This window comes from Oncorhynchus mykiss, chromosome 8, assembly GCF_013265735.2.
Source record: "Oncorhynchus mykiss isolate Arlee chromosome 8, USDA_OmykA_1.1, whole genome shotgun sequence".
Taxonomy (NCBI): domain Eukaryota; kingdom Metazoa; phylum Chordata; class Actinopteri; order Salmoniformes; family Salmonidae; genus Oncorhynchus; species Oncorhynchus mykiss.
Window position 1 is genome coordinate 38,250,669 of NC_048572.1, and position 19,477 is coordinate 38,270,145.

General features: G+C 45.2%; 1 protein-coding gene across 2 annotated transcripts in view; it reads right to left on the reverse strand.

Moving 5' to 3' along the window:
* Positions 1–10,152, reverse strand: part of LOC110529892 (cGMP-dependent protein kinase 1) — a 44,976-nt gene extending 34,824 nt beyond the window's left edge. Inside the window, exons 1-5 of one of the 2 annotated variants that reach the window (XM_036985440.1) lie at positions 9,795–10,152; positions 9,434–9,445; positions 500–589; positions 320–382; positions 59–191 (exon numbers count right to left, since the gene is read on the reverse strand). In XM_036985440.1, coding sequence (XP_036841335.1) covers positions 59–191; positions 320–382; positions 500–587 — 284 coding nt within the window. In that variant the 5' untranslated portion in view covers positions 588–589; positions 9,434–9,445; positions 9,795–10,152. The remainder of the gene's footprint in view (positions 1–58; positions 192–319; positions 383–499; positions 590–9,433; positions 9,446–9,794) is intronic. The other variant, XM_021612548.2, reaches the window with a different exon arrangement.
* Positions 10,153–19,477: the final 9,325 nt, after the last annotated feature.

Here is a 19,477-nt window from a genome sequence, read left to right on the forward strand (position 1 = left end):
ACATAACACATGATACTGTACATATCATGATGCTGCATGCATAACGCTAGCCAATCACCTGACGGTCTTCTTGACTTTAGTCTTTATGATCTCCTGCTGATCCTCTGGGATTGGCTCAGGGGCCATGACAGCCACTCTGCTCTTCCTGACCACAAGTCCCCCTTCATTACTGATCCTCTGATCAGGGAAGTCTGGAATAGATACACACCACACACAGGACATGGGGTTAAAATACATGCTGCACTTTGGTTAGTGATCTGACACAAATGGCTGCCGTTCGTCACACAGGTGGTTGCCATAGTCACATTTAGCCCTTTACCCAGGTCATGGTAATGACTCTGAAGCTCCTGCAGCAACTTCTCCGTCTCCTGCAGTCTTCTTTCTAGAGGTGAAAGGAGACCATTGGTTGTGAAAGTTGTGGTTTAGATCATGGTTTATTTTATGGCTGTAGTCTTGGTTGTGATCATAATCATGGTCAGGGTCGTGATTGTGGTTGTACCCAGGTCCTTGTTGTGGTTCTGCAGCTCCTGGTTGACTAGGGTCTGTTTCTCCAGCTGCTGCCTCAGCTCCTCCACCTGGCACTCCATGGCTGAGGGGAGGGGTAGAGGATGTGTGAGGAGTCACAGGATGGGAAAACAAATTAACATATAGGCTTACACACAAAATGTAAGTGCTTATGCACACTTGTACTCATACAAGTTGCATAAAACATGCACCCACCCACACATGCGCACGCACTCACGCGCACACACACCACTGCCTCATCTGTCATTAAACTGGCACACAGCCAGCATTCAGCGAGAGGTCTCTACACTGTCATCATGAATAATGCACACAACTGATGGGCTACCAACAGGAGGTACTGTAAATACCATCACACCCTGGGAAGACAACGCATATAGAAACTCTTATCACTAAGGTAAAGTCCTGTCCTAATTATATGGTCATGTTGTGTTTATATTCACTTAAACACTTGTGACTCTAATATTTGTGTACCTTTTGGCAGTCTCATAAATCAGACAATTGTTTCCGAAATCAAAGCTACCTTTTGGTGTGTGCAGGAATAATTGTCTGGAGCATGTCCTAAACACAAACCCACCCTCTCATGGGAGTACTAATTGTTTGTGTTTTCTTGAATGTGTTTGTGCATATACAGTACATCTCCCTGGGCCGTTCATGTGTATGAGTATGCATGCACACGCTAGCAGGGACACACACACAGCTGTGAACAAAAAATCCTACCCAAATACACTGACCAGTTCACAATTGCACTGATTGCGAGGGCTAATTTAGTAGTCAATAAAAAAACTGCTTTGGTCTCTGTTGACAGAGCATACATTTAGCATCCAACAAATCACAGGGTTAGCCTAGCACACACATCCCCATCAAATCAAATCTAGTTGTATCTGTCACATGCGCCGAATACAACAGATGTAGACCAGTGGAGAATCCAGAGGAAGAAGGGGAGGACCATTCTCCTCAGTGAAATTTCCTAAAAATATAAACGTTAGAAAGATTAAAAAAGTTATAATTTTTAGATACAACTATACTAAATATATTCATATGTCACCAAATAACTGCAACTTCTTTTTCTAACAGCACCTAGCAACAAATTTAAGTACTTTTAAAAATGTATTTTGAACTTTTAGTAACTTTTGAAACGTGACTCAAACAATAAAATGCACGTATTTTCCCTCTAAATTACACAAAAAATGATTTTCTCTGTCACGCACTCAGTCACAACACACGTGCCTGGCTGCAAAAGTGCATTGTGAGTGACATCAGCAGCAGGCGCTCAGCTCGTGCATAGGCAGCGGCAGGCAGCAAGCAATTTCTGCAAATTGCAAATCATTGTTGGTTCGACGAGCCAAACCCAATAAATATAGTTGGTCGCGAATGTTTGATCTTGAACAGAACTTACAACATCAATCAATATGTCTCAATCAAAATTGTACAGCCAGAAGTACAGAAAACAGTGGGAGTCTGTACCTGAACAAATGTCAAATGTCATATTTTTTGCTGAGATGGCCAGTCAATTTGAGTGACATTATTGTGTATTCTACGTAATGACGCAGTTTTACAATATCATGCAATGACAACTTACCCTGAAAATGAGTTGGCAACACTGGAGGGTCGACCTCTGCCTGAGATCAGTTTCATGAAGAAGGATGAAAAGGTGAGGGTGTTCAATATCAACTGGTATCAATAGTAAAGCTGGTTAACAGGGAGCCTTTCATCAAGCCACCTGTATTGCTGGCCTTGTCTGCTTTTTGGAAAGTCTGAGCCTTGGTCGAAAGGTGTGTGTACAGTGACCTGAAGAACATCGTTTGTTCAGCTAAATGGCAAAACAAAAGCATGGAGCGTATGAATGCCCACATATTGAACTTGTGACTGTCTTTTCCGAATGATTTGATAGCGTCCATCCCATCATGCATGAAAATGTGGATTAAAGAGAGAGGTTGACGCAGCGCATTTTTTCACGTTTGCTTATGTAGGCTTTCCACTTTCCTCCAGTATTTATTTAGCTAAGATAACACATAATCACTCCGGACAGACCCAAGCAAAAACTCTACACCTAAACATCAGAAATCTGACATGCTGTACGGGGTGAAATTTAGAATATTTTTCAGTCTGATCAACTGTAGGCTACTAATAAGAGCAGCTGCATAATGTTCCATCAGGTCAGGGTAAACTAATTGGTAACGTTAAGTATTTATAGTCCATTTCTGTGTCAGGAGAAAATGTGAATGTGATCAAATGTAGTTTATATTCAAAATTGGGCTGGCTAGGCTGCCTATAGGTTTTCAATCCAAAATTAATCAGTCAACATAATCGTGATGACAGATGTGAGTAAATGTTTTATAAGGCCAACAGTTGCATAGGCCTGCATGATGCAAACATGCATTAAGCAAGCTCAGCCCTGTGAGTTATGTTGTCTATGTGTCTGGGTAGAGGAAATCCCCCTCCTAATCCGGTCTAAATATAATTTATATGAACAAATATAAGGAAGCTGCAGTTTGACAGGGGTTTCATCCCCCCAAGGTCAGGAGTTTTTTAAAACCATGTGACCTGATTAGGAAAAACTGGTCCCATCACAGCCCACATGAAACATTTTTACAACTGATTAATCACTGTCATACCTTAAAGGGTTCAGAGTTTTCCTAGTTAGGTTAACTTATAAGGAACAACTCCAGGACCTAGGGGGTAAAAATTGCCCCACCACTCTGGGACCTATGGTGCCACCAGTCTGCTTGCAGTTGTCTGTTATCGTCAGGTATGTGGATAATCAGGGCTTTATTCAGGAACGTTTCTTGGCCTACTTTGAAGTGGGTGAGATGCTCAGGCTGTGTTTGACTTCATAGAGAAATGTGTTGTCCAAACCTATGATGGCATAGCTATAATGGAATGTATCTGCTATTTCATTAACAGCCAAGTCACCTTCCTGTTCCTTGATTAAGAGGCGATGACCACTCCACTCCACTACCATTGTCAACTCTCTCATTACCTAAATTTAAGCCATGTCTCACGTGCCAGCTCATCCACTGGCACAGTGAATGTTTCCTCTCCAAGCTTTTTGAGTAGCCTTATCAATTTTAGCTCGTTATTGTATGTAGAGTCAATCACATCCACAAAAACAATCACATTATTAAACATCAATGATTTTACTCCTTGCTTGGACTAACTCATTCTTAGCTCTTTTGTCTAACTCTGTAGTGTGTTATTGTTTTTTGTTTTCCCAGTCAAATCCTGTCCTGTACTGGTCAAGCCTCTGAACACCTCAACTCATGCATCATACCCACATTAAATCCCTGCTGTGATCTCTGTCCAACACTGTGTAAGTAGCCCTCTCATTCCTATTCCCTATAATATTGTACTATAAATGTCTTTATTAAATGCTTTAGGTTAAAATACTTGGTCTTTGACGATTTTTGAAACACACTTTGTTGTCTCCCATCCTCCTCAATGTTTCAATTCACCCATCTCCGCTGGTCTAGACCTTATAGTGAAATACTTACTTACAAGCCCTTAACCAACAATACAGTTTTAGAAAAATAATTGTGAAGAAAGTATTTACTTAAAGTTAAATATAAAGATGAAAATAGAAAAATAACAACTAATTAAAGAGAAACAATAAAATAACAGCAGCGAGGCTATATACAGGGGGTACCAGTACAGACAGAGTCAATGAGCGAGGGCACAGTTTAGTCAAGGTAATTGAGGTAATATGTACATGTAGGTAGAGGTAAAGTGACTATGCATAGATAATAAACAGTGACGAGCAGCAGCGTAAAATAGTCTGGGGAGCCATTTGATTAGCTGTTCAGGAGTCTTATAGTTTGGGAGTAGCAGCTGTTGAGGAGCCTTTTGGTCCAAGACTTGGCGCGCCGGTACCACTTAATGTGTGGTAGCGCAGAAAACAGTCTATAACTTAGGTAACTGGAGTCTCTGACAATTTTACGGGCTTTCCTCTGACACCGCCTGGTGTAGAGGTCTTGGATGGCAGGAAGCTTGGCCCCAGTGATGTACTGGGTTGTATGGACTACCCTCTGTAGTGCTTTGCGGTCGGAGGCCGAGCAGTTGTAACCTGTCAATGGTGCAGCTGTAGAACCTATTGAGGATCTGAGGACCCTTGCTAAATCTTTTCAGTCTCCTGATGGGTATTAGGCGTTGTCATGCCCTCTTCACGACTGTCTTGGTATGTTTGGACCATGATAGTTTTTTGGTGATGTGGACACCAAGGAACTTGAAGCTCTCAACCTGCTCCACTACAGCCCCGCCATGAGAATGGGGGCCTGCTCGGTCATCCTTTTCCTGTAGTCCACAATCATCTTTTTTGTCTTGATCACGTTGAAGGAGAGGTTGTTGTCCTGGCACCACACGGCCAGGTCTCTGACCTCCTCTCTATAGGCTGTCTCATCGTTGTCAAACTTAATAACGATGGTGTTGAAGTCGTGCTTGGCCATGCATTCATGGGTGAACAGAGAGTATAGGGGGGACTAAGCACACCACCCTGATCCAGTATCAGATGGTGGTGTTTAGTCCCAGGGTCCTTAGCTTAGTGATGAGCTTTGAGGGCACTATGGTGCTGAACGCTGAGCCATGACCAGCCTTTCAAAGCATTTCATTGCTACAGACGTGAGTGCTACGGGTTGGTAGTCATTAAGGCAGGTTACCTTAGTGTTCTTGAGCAGAGGGACTATGGTGGTCTGGTTGAAACATGTTGGTTTTACAGACTCGTTCAGGGAGAGGTTGAAAATGTCAGCGAAGACAGTTGCCAGTTGGTCAGCGCATGCTCAGAGTACATGTCCCGTTAATCCGTCTGGCCCTGCGGCCTTGTGTATGTTGACCTGTTTAAAGCTCTTACTCCCATCGGCTATGGAGAGCGAGATCACACAGTCATCCTAAACAGCTGATGTTCTCATGCAGGCTTCAGTGTTGCTTGACTCGAAGCGAGCATAGAAGTAATTGTGCTCGCCTGGTAGGCTCGTGTCACTGGGCAGCTTACGGCTGTGCTTCCCGTTGTAGATCATAATAGTTTGCAAGCCCTACCACATCCAATGAGCGTCAGAGCCAGTGTTGTACGATTCAATCTTAGTCCTGTATTGGCGCTTTGCCTGTTTAAGGGCAGTCGGAGGGCATAGTGAAGAGCATAGTGGGATTTCTTATGAGCATCCGGGTTAGAGTCCCGCTCCTTAAAAGCGGCAGCTCTACCCTTTAGCTCAGTGCGGATGTTGCCTGTAATCCATGGTTTCTGGTTGTGCTATGTACGTACGGTAACTGTGGGGACGACATCATCGATGCACTTATTGACGAAGCCAGTGACAGATGTTGTGTACTTGTCAATGCCATCAGAAGATTCCCGGAACATTTTCCGGTCTGTGCTAGCAAAATAGACCTGTAGCTTAGCATCTGTGTCAACTGACCACTTCCGTATTGAGCAAGTCACTGGTTACTTCCAGCTTGATGGTGGAGCTGGAGGGGAAGGCTGCTGTCTTTTCGGCTCTTAACCAACCATGCTACTTTGATGGGTTTTTCGCTTTGTTCATAACTTGTTTTATACATAATGTTGCTGCTACTGTCTCTTATGACCGAAAAGAGCTTCCGGACATCAGAACTGCGATTGCTCACCTCAAACTGGACGAAGAGTAGTTCTTTAATGAGTCGGACAGGAGGGATATAATGCTGATATCCGACCATGCCCAGATCCCCGTTATTCAATGGAGAAGGAAATGGAAATTTCACGAAAGAGATCAGGGTGCCTTGTGAGGATAAGGCAACGAGTGGCTAATCTGCCCTTGCCTTCCGTCCTGCTAGCTAATGTTCAATCGCTTACAAATAAATGGGATGAACTGAAAGCACATTTATCCTACCAACGGAACATTAAAAACTGTAATATCTTATGTTTCACAGAGTCTTGGCTGAACGACGGCATAAATAACATACAGCTGGAGGGTAATACACTCTAAGGCAGGACAGAACAGTAGCCTCTGGTAAGACACGGGGTGGAGGCCAATGCATTTAAACAACAGCTAAGTCTTGAGGTTTAGCTCGCCTGAGTTAGTGTGGTCTCCAGCTTATCATAAGATACTCTATCTTCCTCGAGAGTTTTCATCTGTATTTTTCATCACTGTGGACATACCACCACAGACCGATGCTGGCACTAAAACCACACTCAATGAGCTGTATACCGCCATAAGCAAACAGGCAAATGTTCATCCAGAGGCGCTGATCCTTGTGGCCGGGGACTTTAATGCACTTTAAATCAATTTGACCTAATTTCTTTCAGCATGTTAAATGTACAACCATTTAAACCAAATGTACAACCAATTCTAGACCACCTTTACTCCGCACAAAGCTCTCCTTCACCCTCCATTTGGCAAGTCTAACCATAATTCTATCCTCCTATAATCGTGCTTACAAGCATAAATTAAAGCAGGAAGCACCAGTGACTCGGTCTATAAAAAAGTGGTCAGATGAAGCAGATGCTAAACTATAGGACTGTTTTGCTAGCACAGAGTGGAATATGTTCCGGGATTCTTCCGATGGCATTGAGGAGTATATCACATCAGTCACTGGCTTTATCAACAAGTGCATCGAGGATGTCGTCCCCACAGTGACTGTACGTACATACCCCAACCAGAACCCATGGATTATAGGCAACATTCACACTGAGCTAAAGGGTAGAGCTGCGGTTTTCAAGGAGCGGGAATCTGACCCGGAAGCTTATAAGAAATCCCGCTATGCCCTCCGAAGAACCATCAAACAGGTAAAGTGCCAATACAGGACTAAGATCGAATCTTACTACATCGGCTCCGATACTAGTCGGATATGACAGGGGTTGCAAACTATAACAGACTACAAAGGGAAGCACAGCCGTAAGCTGCCCAGTGACACGAGCCTACCAGATGAGCTAAATTACTTCTATGCTTGCTTCGAGGCAAGTAACACTGAAACATGCATGAGAGCATCAGCTGTTTAGGACGACAGTGTGATCTCGCTCTCTGCAGCCAGACGGACTACCAGGAAGTGCACTCCAAGCATGCGCTGACCAACTGGCAAGTGTCTTTACTGACATTTCCAACCTCCCCCTGTCTGAGTCTGTAATACCAACATGTTTCAAGCAGACCACCATAGTCCCTGTGCTCAAGAACACTAAGGTAACATGCTTAAATGACTACCGACCCGTAGCACTCATTTCTGTAGCAATTAAATGCTTTGAAAGGCTGGTCATGGCTCACATCAACAGCATCCTCCTGGACACCCTAGACCCACATACCGTCCCAACAGATCCAACGTCTCTCCTTTTTTTTCAAGTTTTCCACTCCGCTAGCAAGCACCTCGCGTAAATAGGTGTGCATTTATTTTTCCTCTACATGGTTCACATCAAACACCATTATCAAAGAAACCCTAGACCCACTCCAATTTGCATACTGCACCAACAGATCCACTGATTATGCAATATCTATTGCACTCTACACTGCCTTTTCACACCTGGACGAAAGGAACACTTATGTGAGAATCCTATTCATTGACTATAGCGCATCTTTCAACACCATAGTGCCCATACAGCTCATTACTAAGCTAAGGACCCTGGGACGAAACACCTCCCTCTGCAACTGGATCCTGGACTTCCTGACGGGCCGCCCCCCAGGTGGTAAGAGTAGGTAACAACACATCTGCCACGCTGACCCTCAACACGGGAGCCCCTCAGGGGTGCATGCTCAGTCCCCTCATGTACTCCCTGTTCATTTATGACTGCATGGCCAGGCAGAACTCCAACACCATCAGTATGTTTGCTGATGACACAACAGTGGTAGGCCTGATCACTGACAACGATGAGACAGCCCCCCGCCCCCTCTGGAACACTGGTGCCACTCTCTGCTGTTATCTATGGATAGTCACTTTAATAACTCTCCCTACATGTACATATTACCTCAACACCGGTGCCCCCGCACATTGACTCTGTACCAGTACCCCTGTATATAGCACTGCTATTGTTATTTAGTGCTGCTCTTTAATAATTTATTATTCTTATCTCTTTTTTTGATATTTTATTTTAGTAAGCATTTCACTGTAAGGTCTGCACCTGTTGTATTCAGCGCGTGTGACAAATACAATTTGATTTAGTTTTTGATTGTAAGCAGGAATCAGGAGTATAAAGTTATTGTCAGATTTGCCACATGGAGGGCGAGGGAGATCTTGTGTGGAGTTATTGTGGTCTAGAGTTATTTTTCCTCTGGTTGCGCACATAATATGCTGGTAGACTTGAGTTAAAACGGATTAAAAGATTCTCTACGTCAGGCGAGCAAAACCTTGAGACTTCCTTAATTAATATTAGATTTCGTGCACCAGCTGTTATTGACAAATAGACAGACCTCCACCCCTTGTCTTCCCAGAGGCAGCTGTTCTATCTTGCCTGATGCACCGAAAACCCAGCCAGTTGTATGTTATCCATGTCATTGTTCAGCCACGACTCAGTGAAACATAAGATATTACAGTTTTTTAATGTCCCGTTGGTAGGATAGTCTTGATCGGAGCTCATCCAATTATTATCCAATGGTTGCACATTGGCAAATAGGACTGATGGTGGAGGCGGATTACCCACTCGCTGTCAGATCCTTACAAGGCACCCCGACTTACATCCCCAATATATCTGTCTCTTGCGAATGAAGGTGATTTGGGCCTTGTCGGGTGTCTGAGTAAATCCTTTCCGTCCGACTCGTTAAAGAAGAAATCTTTGACCAGTACGAGGTGAGTAATCGCTGTACTGATAAGAGACGGTAGCAGAAACATTATGTACAAAATAAGTTACAAATAATGCGACAAAGCACACACAGTAGCACAATTGGTTCAGAGCCCGTGAAACAGCAGCCATCTCCTCTGATGCCATCTCGCACTGCCTAGCGCCCGCTCTTCACGTGACCCAAATTACCTTTACTTCACCCTGAACATTGGACAGGGCAGAGATTAGACATGGTATTACAGTGATTGTAAAGTCACCCAGCAAACAACTAACCATAATAAAGTAGATAAAGAGACTGCATTTTCCACTCTGTAATTATAGACAAAACTATTTAATTTCTAAATGGAAAATATGAATTCATTGGTGTGAAGTGTATGTCAGTCATGTTTAAAAAGTATACTGGCCCCCAAGCCAGTCACTACAGTCACAACCTGAGCTCATTAAAACTAGATGCATTTAGTTGCAACTGGGTTCTGATGTTGCTCCAACAGGTCTCATTTTGGCACAAATACATTGATGCTACAGGGGAAAAGACTAAAGTTAGACTCACCTGTAGTCTGTGAAGAGAGGAGGGGTAGGACGGAGGGTGAGTCTGTGTAGCTGCTAGGGTGACCACATGGATCTTCACATGAGGTTCAAGACCTTCCTCCAGCACTCTGTAAATCCAGTTGGTCCTGTATCAGGCTTTCTCCACCTGTAGCTTGAAGGGAAATCCTATTCAGAGTCCACTCACCTGTACAGGCACTAACACGCTGACTACTATCACCTAATCCTTTATCTTTCCTCTCCCTCACTCTCCTCTCTCTGATCTCACCTGGCTCCCCCCATGCCTCTTGCTCTTACTTCTCTCTCTCTCCCTTTCTTCCACTCCCCCTGTCTCTCCTTATCTGTCTGTCTGCTCAGTAGCTCCAGTGTTGGATTATTAACCAGACCCCAGAGGCACCTCCTACCACACCAGGTAGAGGAAGACAGGGTAGAACCAAGTAGGAGGGATGGGTGGGTGGGGAGGGAGGGAGGGAGGGAGGGAGGGGGAAAAGTGCAGGAACTCAGGGAGGTTGAAGTAGAGGGGGCTAGGAAAAAAGAAGAGATGGAGGGGGGAAATTAAGGGGAGGGCGGTGGAGCATGGAACAGGGGAATGAAGAATGAGTGGGAGGGAAAAGGAATACTCCTCATACTCTGTCTTGATCTCCATTTGTAAGAAACAAAACATCTATGAATACACAGGCCTTTTCACACAGGGGAAGAGAGAGAGCGGTAAAAACAAAAATCAATACAGACCCACATTGTATTAGCACTAAATTGTGCCAGAGCAGGTTCAAAAGATAGGAGTGAAAGAAAAGTGAGAGTCAACGGTAAATAGCACCTTGCAAAACACATAATCACCAGAGACATTCAACCACTGGTTTCAACCAGCGGAAACTAGCATTAATCGTACAATAAACTGATATACGCTGAGGTTAAAACAAGGTGGAAAAAGCTGCTGCTACTTTATCAAGTGCTGTTTTTCCACAGAAAACCACAGTGAAATCATTGGATCTTTTCCAGCCCAGCATCCTTTAAGGAATGTAAATGAGGCTGAAGGGTTCGCATTGTGACAGAGGATGTGGGGATTTTTATTGTCTTCAGTTAATTATTGATACCGTTTCTGTTAATCAATACCCAACGACATAAACAACCAGATGAAAGAGGTTTAGACCTGGAGCACTAAATGACAAGCAGTACTGTTTTACCACTGAGACACCAACACAGTGATATAATAAAACAATCCCAAAAAATATATGTGCTCTTACTTGTGGTAAACACAGCAGTTATAAGTTATAAACTGAAAAACAGAATATTGACAGACACAACATTAACAACTATTTTATATTGTTACTTAGTTTATTTTATTGAGGAATACAATTTCAATGTCTTAATTACTGTCATGGTAACAGATAGAAATGGACAATGGAAGGTCTAAATTACTTTAGATTGTTATTGCCATCGCAGTGCAGCTGGTCAGTCAGTGGTGTCAGGTGGTGTCATGACTATCAGATTACAGGGGGGTCCGCTCTACACCGTGCTCTCTCTCTCTCTCATAGAGGGGGAGAGCGGGGAGATTAGAATGTAAACTGTGGAACACAGAGACCCTTGGACATCAAACATTTGAATAATTAAACAATGTATCTACTTTTGAGAATGTGGGAATGGTCCGTGGACACCTAATAGACAGTCATGATGAATGTGTTTCATTTGGTGATCTCATGAAGGACAGGAAAAACACAACTGTATCTCTTAAAGTGTGCATTTCCCAGCTGTCAGGTTGATGTCTAAATATTGTGAAATGAGTGTGATTAAAGATGTAATGTGATGTTAACATTCTAAATGAGAGTATGAATTTTCATATAAAGATGACCTAGTCAGTGGCCACACCCCCGTGAGCCCAGACATCACATTAGGCATCATAGAACCACCCTTTCGTCCACAGAGTATAAAACTCACTTCCTACAAAATATACATTAAGTCAGAGAACGCCGGGACAGAGTCCCCACGTTGGAATGGCTACAATTCTATAGGCCAAGGAGACCATACAGCTGTAGTTTTGGCTACACGGCTGGAAATGGTTCAGCTCTGAGACTGTCTATCACTACAGAATAAAATCAAATCTGAGACGTATAATTACTAGTCTGCAGCTAGAAATGACGTAATCTAGTACTAGAATACCAACAACCGCGGAAACATCTATTCTATGCAACGACCATCTTCAGGCCTGACGCATCCATTACAACAGACACTATCCAGAGCTGCGGAGAAAGCTACAACCACAAAGGACATTGTGACTTCTGGGGAAGTTAACCAGAGACTCTGTGATGAACTGAATCTCCAGCAGACGGACAGGCGATTCCAACAGAGAAGACAACGACATGCGGGCACTTATACAGTGCCTTGCGAAAGTATTCGGCCCCCTTGAACTTTGCGACCTTTTGCCACATTTCAGGCTTCAAACATAAAGATATAAAACTGTATTTTTTTGTGAAGAATCAACAACAAGTGGGACACAATCATGAAGTGGAACGACATTTATTGGATATTTCAAACTTTTTTAACAAATCAAAAACTGAAAAATTGGGCTTGCAAAATTATTCAGCCCCTTTACTTTCAGTGCAGCAAACTCTCTCCAGAAGTTCAGTGAGGATCTCTGAATGATCCAATGTTGACCTAAATTACTAATGATGATAAATACAATCCACCTGTGTGTAATCAAGTCTCCGTATAAATGCACCTGCACTGTGATAGTCTCAGAGGTCCGTTAAAAGCGCAGAGAGCATCATGAAGAACAAGGAACACACCAGGCAGGTCCGAGATACTGTTGTGAAGAAGTTTAAAGCCGGATTTGGATACAAAAAGATTTCCCAAGCTTTAGAAATCCCAAGGAGCACTGTGCAAGCGATAATATTGAGATGGAAGGAGTATCAGACCACTGCAAATCTACCAAGACCTGGCCGTGCCTCTAAACTTTCAGCTCATACAAGGAGAAGACTGATCAGAGATGCAGCCAAGAGGCCCATGATCACTCTGGATGAACTGCAGAGATCTACAGCTGAGGTGGGAGACTCTGTCCATAGGACAACAATCAGTCGTATATTGCACAAATCTGGCCTTTATGGAAGAGTGGCAAGAAGAAAGCCATTTCTTAAAGATATCCATAAAAAGTGTCGTTTAAAGTTTGCCACAAGCCACCTGGGAGACACACCAAACATGTGGAAGAAGGTGCTCTGGTCAGATGAAACCAAAATTGAACTTTTTGGCAACAATGCAAGACGTTATGTTTGGCATAAAAGCAACACAGCTCATCACCCTGAACACACCATACCCACTGTCAAACATGGTGGTGGCAGCATCATGGTTTGGGCCTGCTTTTCTTCAGCAGGGACAGGGAAGATGGTTAAAATTGATGGGAAGATGGATGGAGCCAAATACAGGACCATTCTGGAAGAAAACCTGATGGAGTCTGCAAAAGACCTGAGACTGGGACGGAGATTTGTCTTCCAACAAGACAATGATCCAAAACATAAAGCAAAATCTACAATGGAATGGTTCAAAAATAAACATATCCAGGTGTTAGAATGGCCAAGTCAAAGTCCAGACCTGAATCCAATCGAGAATCTGTGGAAAGAACTGAAAACTGTTGTTCACAAATGCTCTCCATCCAACCTCACTGAGCTCGAGCTGTTTTGCAAGGAGGAATGGGAAAAAAATTCAGTCTCTCGATGTGCAAAACTGATAGAGACATACCCCAAGCGACTTACAGCTGTAATCGCAGCAAAAGGTGGCGCTACAAAGTATTAACTTAAGGGGGCTGAATAATTTTGTACGCCCAATTTTTCAGTTTTTGATTTGTTAAAAAAGTTTGAAATATCCAATAAATGTCGTTCCACTTCATGATTGTGTCCCACTTGTTGTTGATTCTTCACAAAAAATACAGTTTTATATCTTTATGTTTGAAGCCTGAAATGTGGCAAAAGGTTGCAAAGTTCAAGGGGGCAGAATACTTTCGCAAGGCACTGTATATACACATTGCAATTATTCTCGAAAGAGCGGCCATTCATGTGCAAAGGATTAAGGATGTGCAAAGCATTATACAATTATCAACTGTCTGTAGTGAATCCATTTTGTCTTTCCCACTTTTTCTCAGTCACAACCCCTTCCTTTGTCTACCAAGCCGTCATATCGGCTGGTGGTAGTGAAGGCAGACGCAGCAGAGCAGAACTAGGTAATAGCCGGAGCAGTTTAATTTCAAAACCAACGGCATAAAGAAATAACCTACATGGGTACAAAACCCGACGCGCACCAGTAAACATGTGCGCAAGAACTTACAACAAACAATTCCACACAAAGACATGGGGGGAACAGAGGGTTAAAAACACAACACTTAATGAGGGAAATGAGAACCAGGTGTGTAGGAAAACAAGACAAAACAATTGGAAAATGAAAAGTGGATCGACAATGGCTAGAAGACCGGTGACGCCGACCGCCCTACCTGAACAAGGAGAGGAACTGACTTCAATGGAAGTCGTGACAGTACTCCACCCTTGACGCGTGGCTCCAGCAGTGCGCCGACACCAGCCTCGAGGATGATCCAGAGGGCGAGGTGCAGGGCGATCCGGATGGAGACAGTGGAACTCCCGCAGCATTGAAGGGTCCAACAGGTCCTCCACCGGAACCCAGCATCTCTCCTCCGGACCGTACCCCTCCCAGTCCTCGAGGTACTGAAGGCCCCTTGCCTGACGCCTCGAATCCAGAATGGATCGAACGGAGTACGCAGGGGCACCCTCAATGTCCAGAGGGGGCGGAGGAACCTCCCGCACCTCAGACTCCTGGAGCGGGCCAGCCACCTCCGGCATGAGGAGAGACACAAGGAACAAGGTGTTAATACGGTAATTGGGGGTGATCTGTAACCTATAACTCACCTCGTTCAGTCTCCTCAGGACTTTAAATGCCCCACAAACCGCGGACCGAGCTTCCGACAGGGCAGGCGGAGGGACAGGTTTCGGGTCGAGAGCTAGACCCGGCCTGCGGGTGACTGTATGCGCTTAAGGTGAACATGAGCGGCGTCCCATGTCTCCTCCGCAGGAGCCTCGGTCTGACTCTGGTGCCAAGGAGCCAGAACCGGCTGATACCCCAGTACACACTGGAAGGGGGAGAGGTTAGTGGAAGAGTGGCGGAGCGAGTTCTGGGCCATCTCTACCCAGGGCACAAACGCTGCTCACTCCCCCGGCCGGTACTGGCAATAAGACCTCAGAAATCTACCCACATCCTGGTTAACTCTCTCCACGTGCCGGTTACTCTCGGGGTGAAAACCCGAGGTAAGGCTGATTGGGACCACCAGACGTTCCATGAACACCCTCCAGACCCTCGAAGAGAGCTGGGGACCCCGATCAAACACGATATCCTCAGGCACCCCGCAGTGCCGGAAGACGTGCATAAACAAGGCCTCCACAGTCTGTATGGCCGTAGGGAGACCGGGCAGAGGAAGGAGACGACAGGATTTAGAGAAACGATCCACAACAACCAGGATCATGGTGTTTCCCTGTGATGGGGGAGATCGGTCAGGAAATCGATCGACAAGTGCGACTATAGCAGTTGTGGAACAGGTAAGGGGTGTAGCTTACCTCTGGGCAGGTGCCTAGGAGCCTTACACTGAGCGCACACCGAGCAAGAGGAAACATAAACCTTCACGTCCATGGCTAAAGTAGGCCACCAGTACTTCCCACTCAGACAGCGCACTGTCCAATCGATGCCTGGATGACCAGAAGAAGGGGACGTGTGGGCCGATCAGGATCACGGACAGCAGAAGGAATGTACAGACACCCAACGGGACACTGGAGGGGGGCAGGCTCTGCACGTAACGCCTGCTCAATATCCGCGTCCAGCTCCCACACTCCTGGTGCCACCAGGCAGGAGGCCGGGAGTATGGGGGTGGGATCCATGGGCCGTTCGTCTGTGTCAAACAGCCGGGACAGTGCATCTGCCTTCACGTTCTGGGAACCTGGTCTGTAAGAAAGTGTGAAAACAAAACGGGTGAAAAACATGGCCCAAATTGCCTGGCGAGGGTTCAGTTTCCACGCCGCCCGGATGTACTCCAGATTGTGGTGGTCAGTCCAGATGAGAAAAGGGTGTTTAACCCTCAAGCCAATGTCTCCACACCTTCAGAGCCGTGACGACAGGCAGCAGCCCCCGGTCCCCCACGTCATAGGTTCGCGCAGACAGCTAAAGCTTCCTCGAGAAAAAGGCACAGGGGCGAAGCTTCGGTGGCGTACGCGAGCGCTGAGAGAGAACGGCTCCTATCCCAGCCTCGGACACATCCATCTCCATTATGAACGCCAAATCAAAATCAAATCAAAGGAAGACATTGAAAATGTCAGTGAAGACACTTGAGTTGGTCCGCGCATGCTTTGAGTACACTCCCTGGTAATCAGTCTGGCCCTGCGGCTTTGTGAATGTTGACCTGTTTAAAGGTTTTGTTCACATCGGCTACTGAGAGCGTTATCACACAGTCATCCAGAACATCTGGTGCTCTCGTGCATGCTTCAGTGTTGCTTGCCTCGAAACAAGCATAAAAAGGCATTTAGCTAGTCTGGTAGGCTCGCGTCACTGGGCAGCTCACGTCTGGGTTTCCCTTTGAAGTCCATAATAGTTTGCAAGCCCTGCCACATCCAACGAGCGTCAGAGCCGGTGTATTAGGATTCAATCTTAATCCTGTATTGACGCGTTGCTTGTCAAATCAAATCAAATGTTATTTGTCACATACACATGGTTAGCAGATGTTAATGCGAGTGTAGCGAAATGCTTGTGCTTCTAGTTCCGACAATGCAGTAATAACCAACGAGTAATCTAACTAACAATTCCAAAACTACTACCTTATACACACAAGTGTAAAGGGATAAAGAATATGTACATAAAGATATATGAATGAGTGATGGTACAGAGCGGCATAGGCAAGATGCAGTAGATGGTATCGAGTACAGTATATACATATATGATGAGTATGTAAACAAAGTGGCATATTAAAGTGGCTAGTGATACATGTATTACATAAAGATGCAGTAGATGATATAGAGTACAGTATATACATATACATATGAGATTAATAATGTAGGGTATGTAAACATTATATTAAGTAGCATTGTTTAAAGTGGCTAGTGATATATTTTACATAAATTCCCATCAATTCCCATTATTAAAGTGGCTGGAGATGAGTCAGTGTGTTGGCAGCAGCCACTCAACGTTAGTGGTGGCTGTTTAACAGTCTGATGGCCTTGAGATAGAAGCTGTTTTTCAGTCTCTCGGTCCCAGCTTTGATGCACCTGTACTGACCTCGCCTTCTGGATGATAGCGGGGTGAACAGGCAGTGGCTCGTGTGGTTGTTGTCCTTGATGATCTTTATGGCCTTCCTGTGACATCGGGTGGTGTAGGTGTCCTGGAGGGCAGGTGGTTTGCCCCCGGTGATGCGTTGTGCAGGCCTCACTACCCTCTGGAGAGCCTTACGGTTATGGGCGGAGCAGTTGCCGTACCAGGCGGTGATACAGCCCGACAGGATGCTCTCGATTGTGCATCTGTAGAAGTTTGTGAATGCTTTTGGTGACAAGCCAAATTTCTTCAGCCTCCTGAGGTTGAAGAGGCGCTGCTGCGCCTTCTTCACGATGCTGTCTGTGTGGGTGGACCAATTCAGTTTGTCTGTGATGTGTACGCCAAGGAACTTAAAACTTACTACACTCTCCACTACTGTCCTGTCTATGTGGATAGGGGGGTGTTCCCTCTGCTGTTTCCTGAAGTCCACAATCATCTCCTTTGTTTTGTTGACGTTGAGTGTGAGGTTATTTTTTGGAGGGTACTATGGTGTTAAATGCTGAGCTGTAGTCGATGAACAGCATTCTCACATAGGTATTCCTCTTGTCCAGATGGGTTAGGGCAGTGTGCACTGTGGTTGAGATTGCATCGTCTGTGGACCTATTTGGGCGGTAAGCAAATTGTAGTGGGTCTAGGGTGTCAGGTAGGGTGGAGGTGATATGGTCCTTGACTAGTCTCTCAAAGCACTTCATGATGACCGAAGTGAGTGGTAGTCGTTTAGCTCAGTTACCGTAGCTTTCTTGGGAACAGGAACAATGGTGGCCCTCTTGAAGCATGTGGGAACAGCAGACTGGGATAAGGATTGATTGAATATGTCCGTAAACACACCAGCCAGCTGGTCTGCGCATGCTCTGAGGGCGCGGCTGGGGATGCCGTCTGGGCCGGCAGCCTTGCGAGGGTTGACACGTTTAAATGTTTTACTCACCTCGGCTGCAGTGAAGGAGAGCACTGTATTGTCCTCAAAGCAGGCAAAAAAGTTATTTAGTCTGCCTGGGAGCAAGACATCCTGGTTCGTGACTGGGCTGGTTTTCTTTTTGTAATCCGTGATTGACTGTAGACCCTGCCACATACCTCTTGTGTCTGAGCCGTTGAATTGCGATTCTACTTTGTCTCTATACTGACGCTTAGCTTGTTTGATTGCCTTGCGGAGGGAATAGCTACACTGTTTGTATTCGGTCATGTTTCCGGTCACCTTGCCCTGATTAAAAGCAGTGGTTCACGCTTTCAGTTTCACACGAATGCTGCCATCAATCCACGGTTTCTGGTTTGGGAATGTTTTAATCGTTGCTATGGGAACGACATCTTCAACGCACGTTCTAATGAACTCGCTCACCGAATCAGCGTATTCGTCAATGTTGTTGTTTGACGCAATACAAAACATATCCCAGTCCACGTGATGGAAGCAGTCTTGGAGCGTGGAATCAGATTGGTCGGACCAGCGTTGAACAGACCTCAGCGCGGGAGCTTCTTGTTTTATCTTCTGTCTGTAGGCAGGGAGCAACAAAATGTAGTCGTGGTCAGCTTTTCCGAAAGGAGGGTGGGGGAGGGCCTTATATGCGTTGCGGAAGTTAGAATAGCAGTGATCCAAGGTTTTACCAGCCCTGGTTGCGCAATCGATATGCTGATACAATTTAGGGAGTCTTGTTTTCAGATTAGCCTTGTTAATGAATGCAGCCTCAGGATATGTGGATTCCAGTTTGCAAAGAGTCAAATAAAGTTTTTTCAGAGCCGTCGATGTGCCTGCTTGGGGGGGAATATATATATGGCTGTGATTATAATCAAAGAGAATTCCCTTGGTAGATAATGCGTTCGACATTTGATTGTGAGGAATTCTAAATCAGGTGAACAGAAGGACTTGAGTTCCTGTATGTTGTTGTGACCTCACCACGTCTCGTTAACCATAAACCATACTCCCCCGCCCCCCTTCTTACCAGAAAGATGTTTGTTTCTGTCGGCGCGATGCGTGGAGAAACCAGCTGGCTGCACCGACTCCGATAGCGTCTCTCCAGTGAGCCATGTTTCCGTGAAGCAAAGAACGTTACAGTCTCTGATGTCCCTCTGGAATGCTACCCTTGCTCGGATTTCATCAACCTTGTTGTCAAGAGACTGGACATTGGCGAGAAGTATGCTAGGGAGTGGTGCGCGATGTGCCCGTCTCCGGAGTCTGACCAGAAGACCGCTTCGTTTCCCTCTTTAACAAAGTCGTTTTTTTTGGTCGGCGGCTGGGATCCATTCCATTGTCCTGGGTGAAAGGCAGAACACAGGATCCGCTTCGCGAAAGTCATATTCTTGGTCGTACTGATGGTGAGTTGACGCTGCTCTTATATTCAGTAGTTCTTCTCG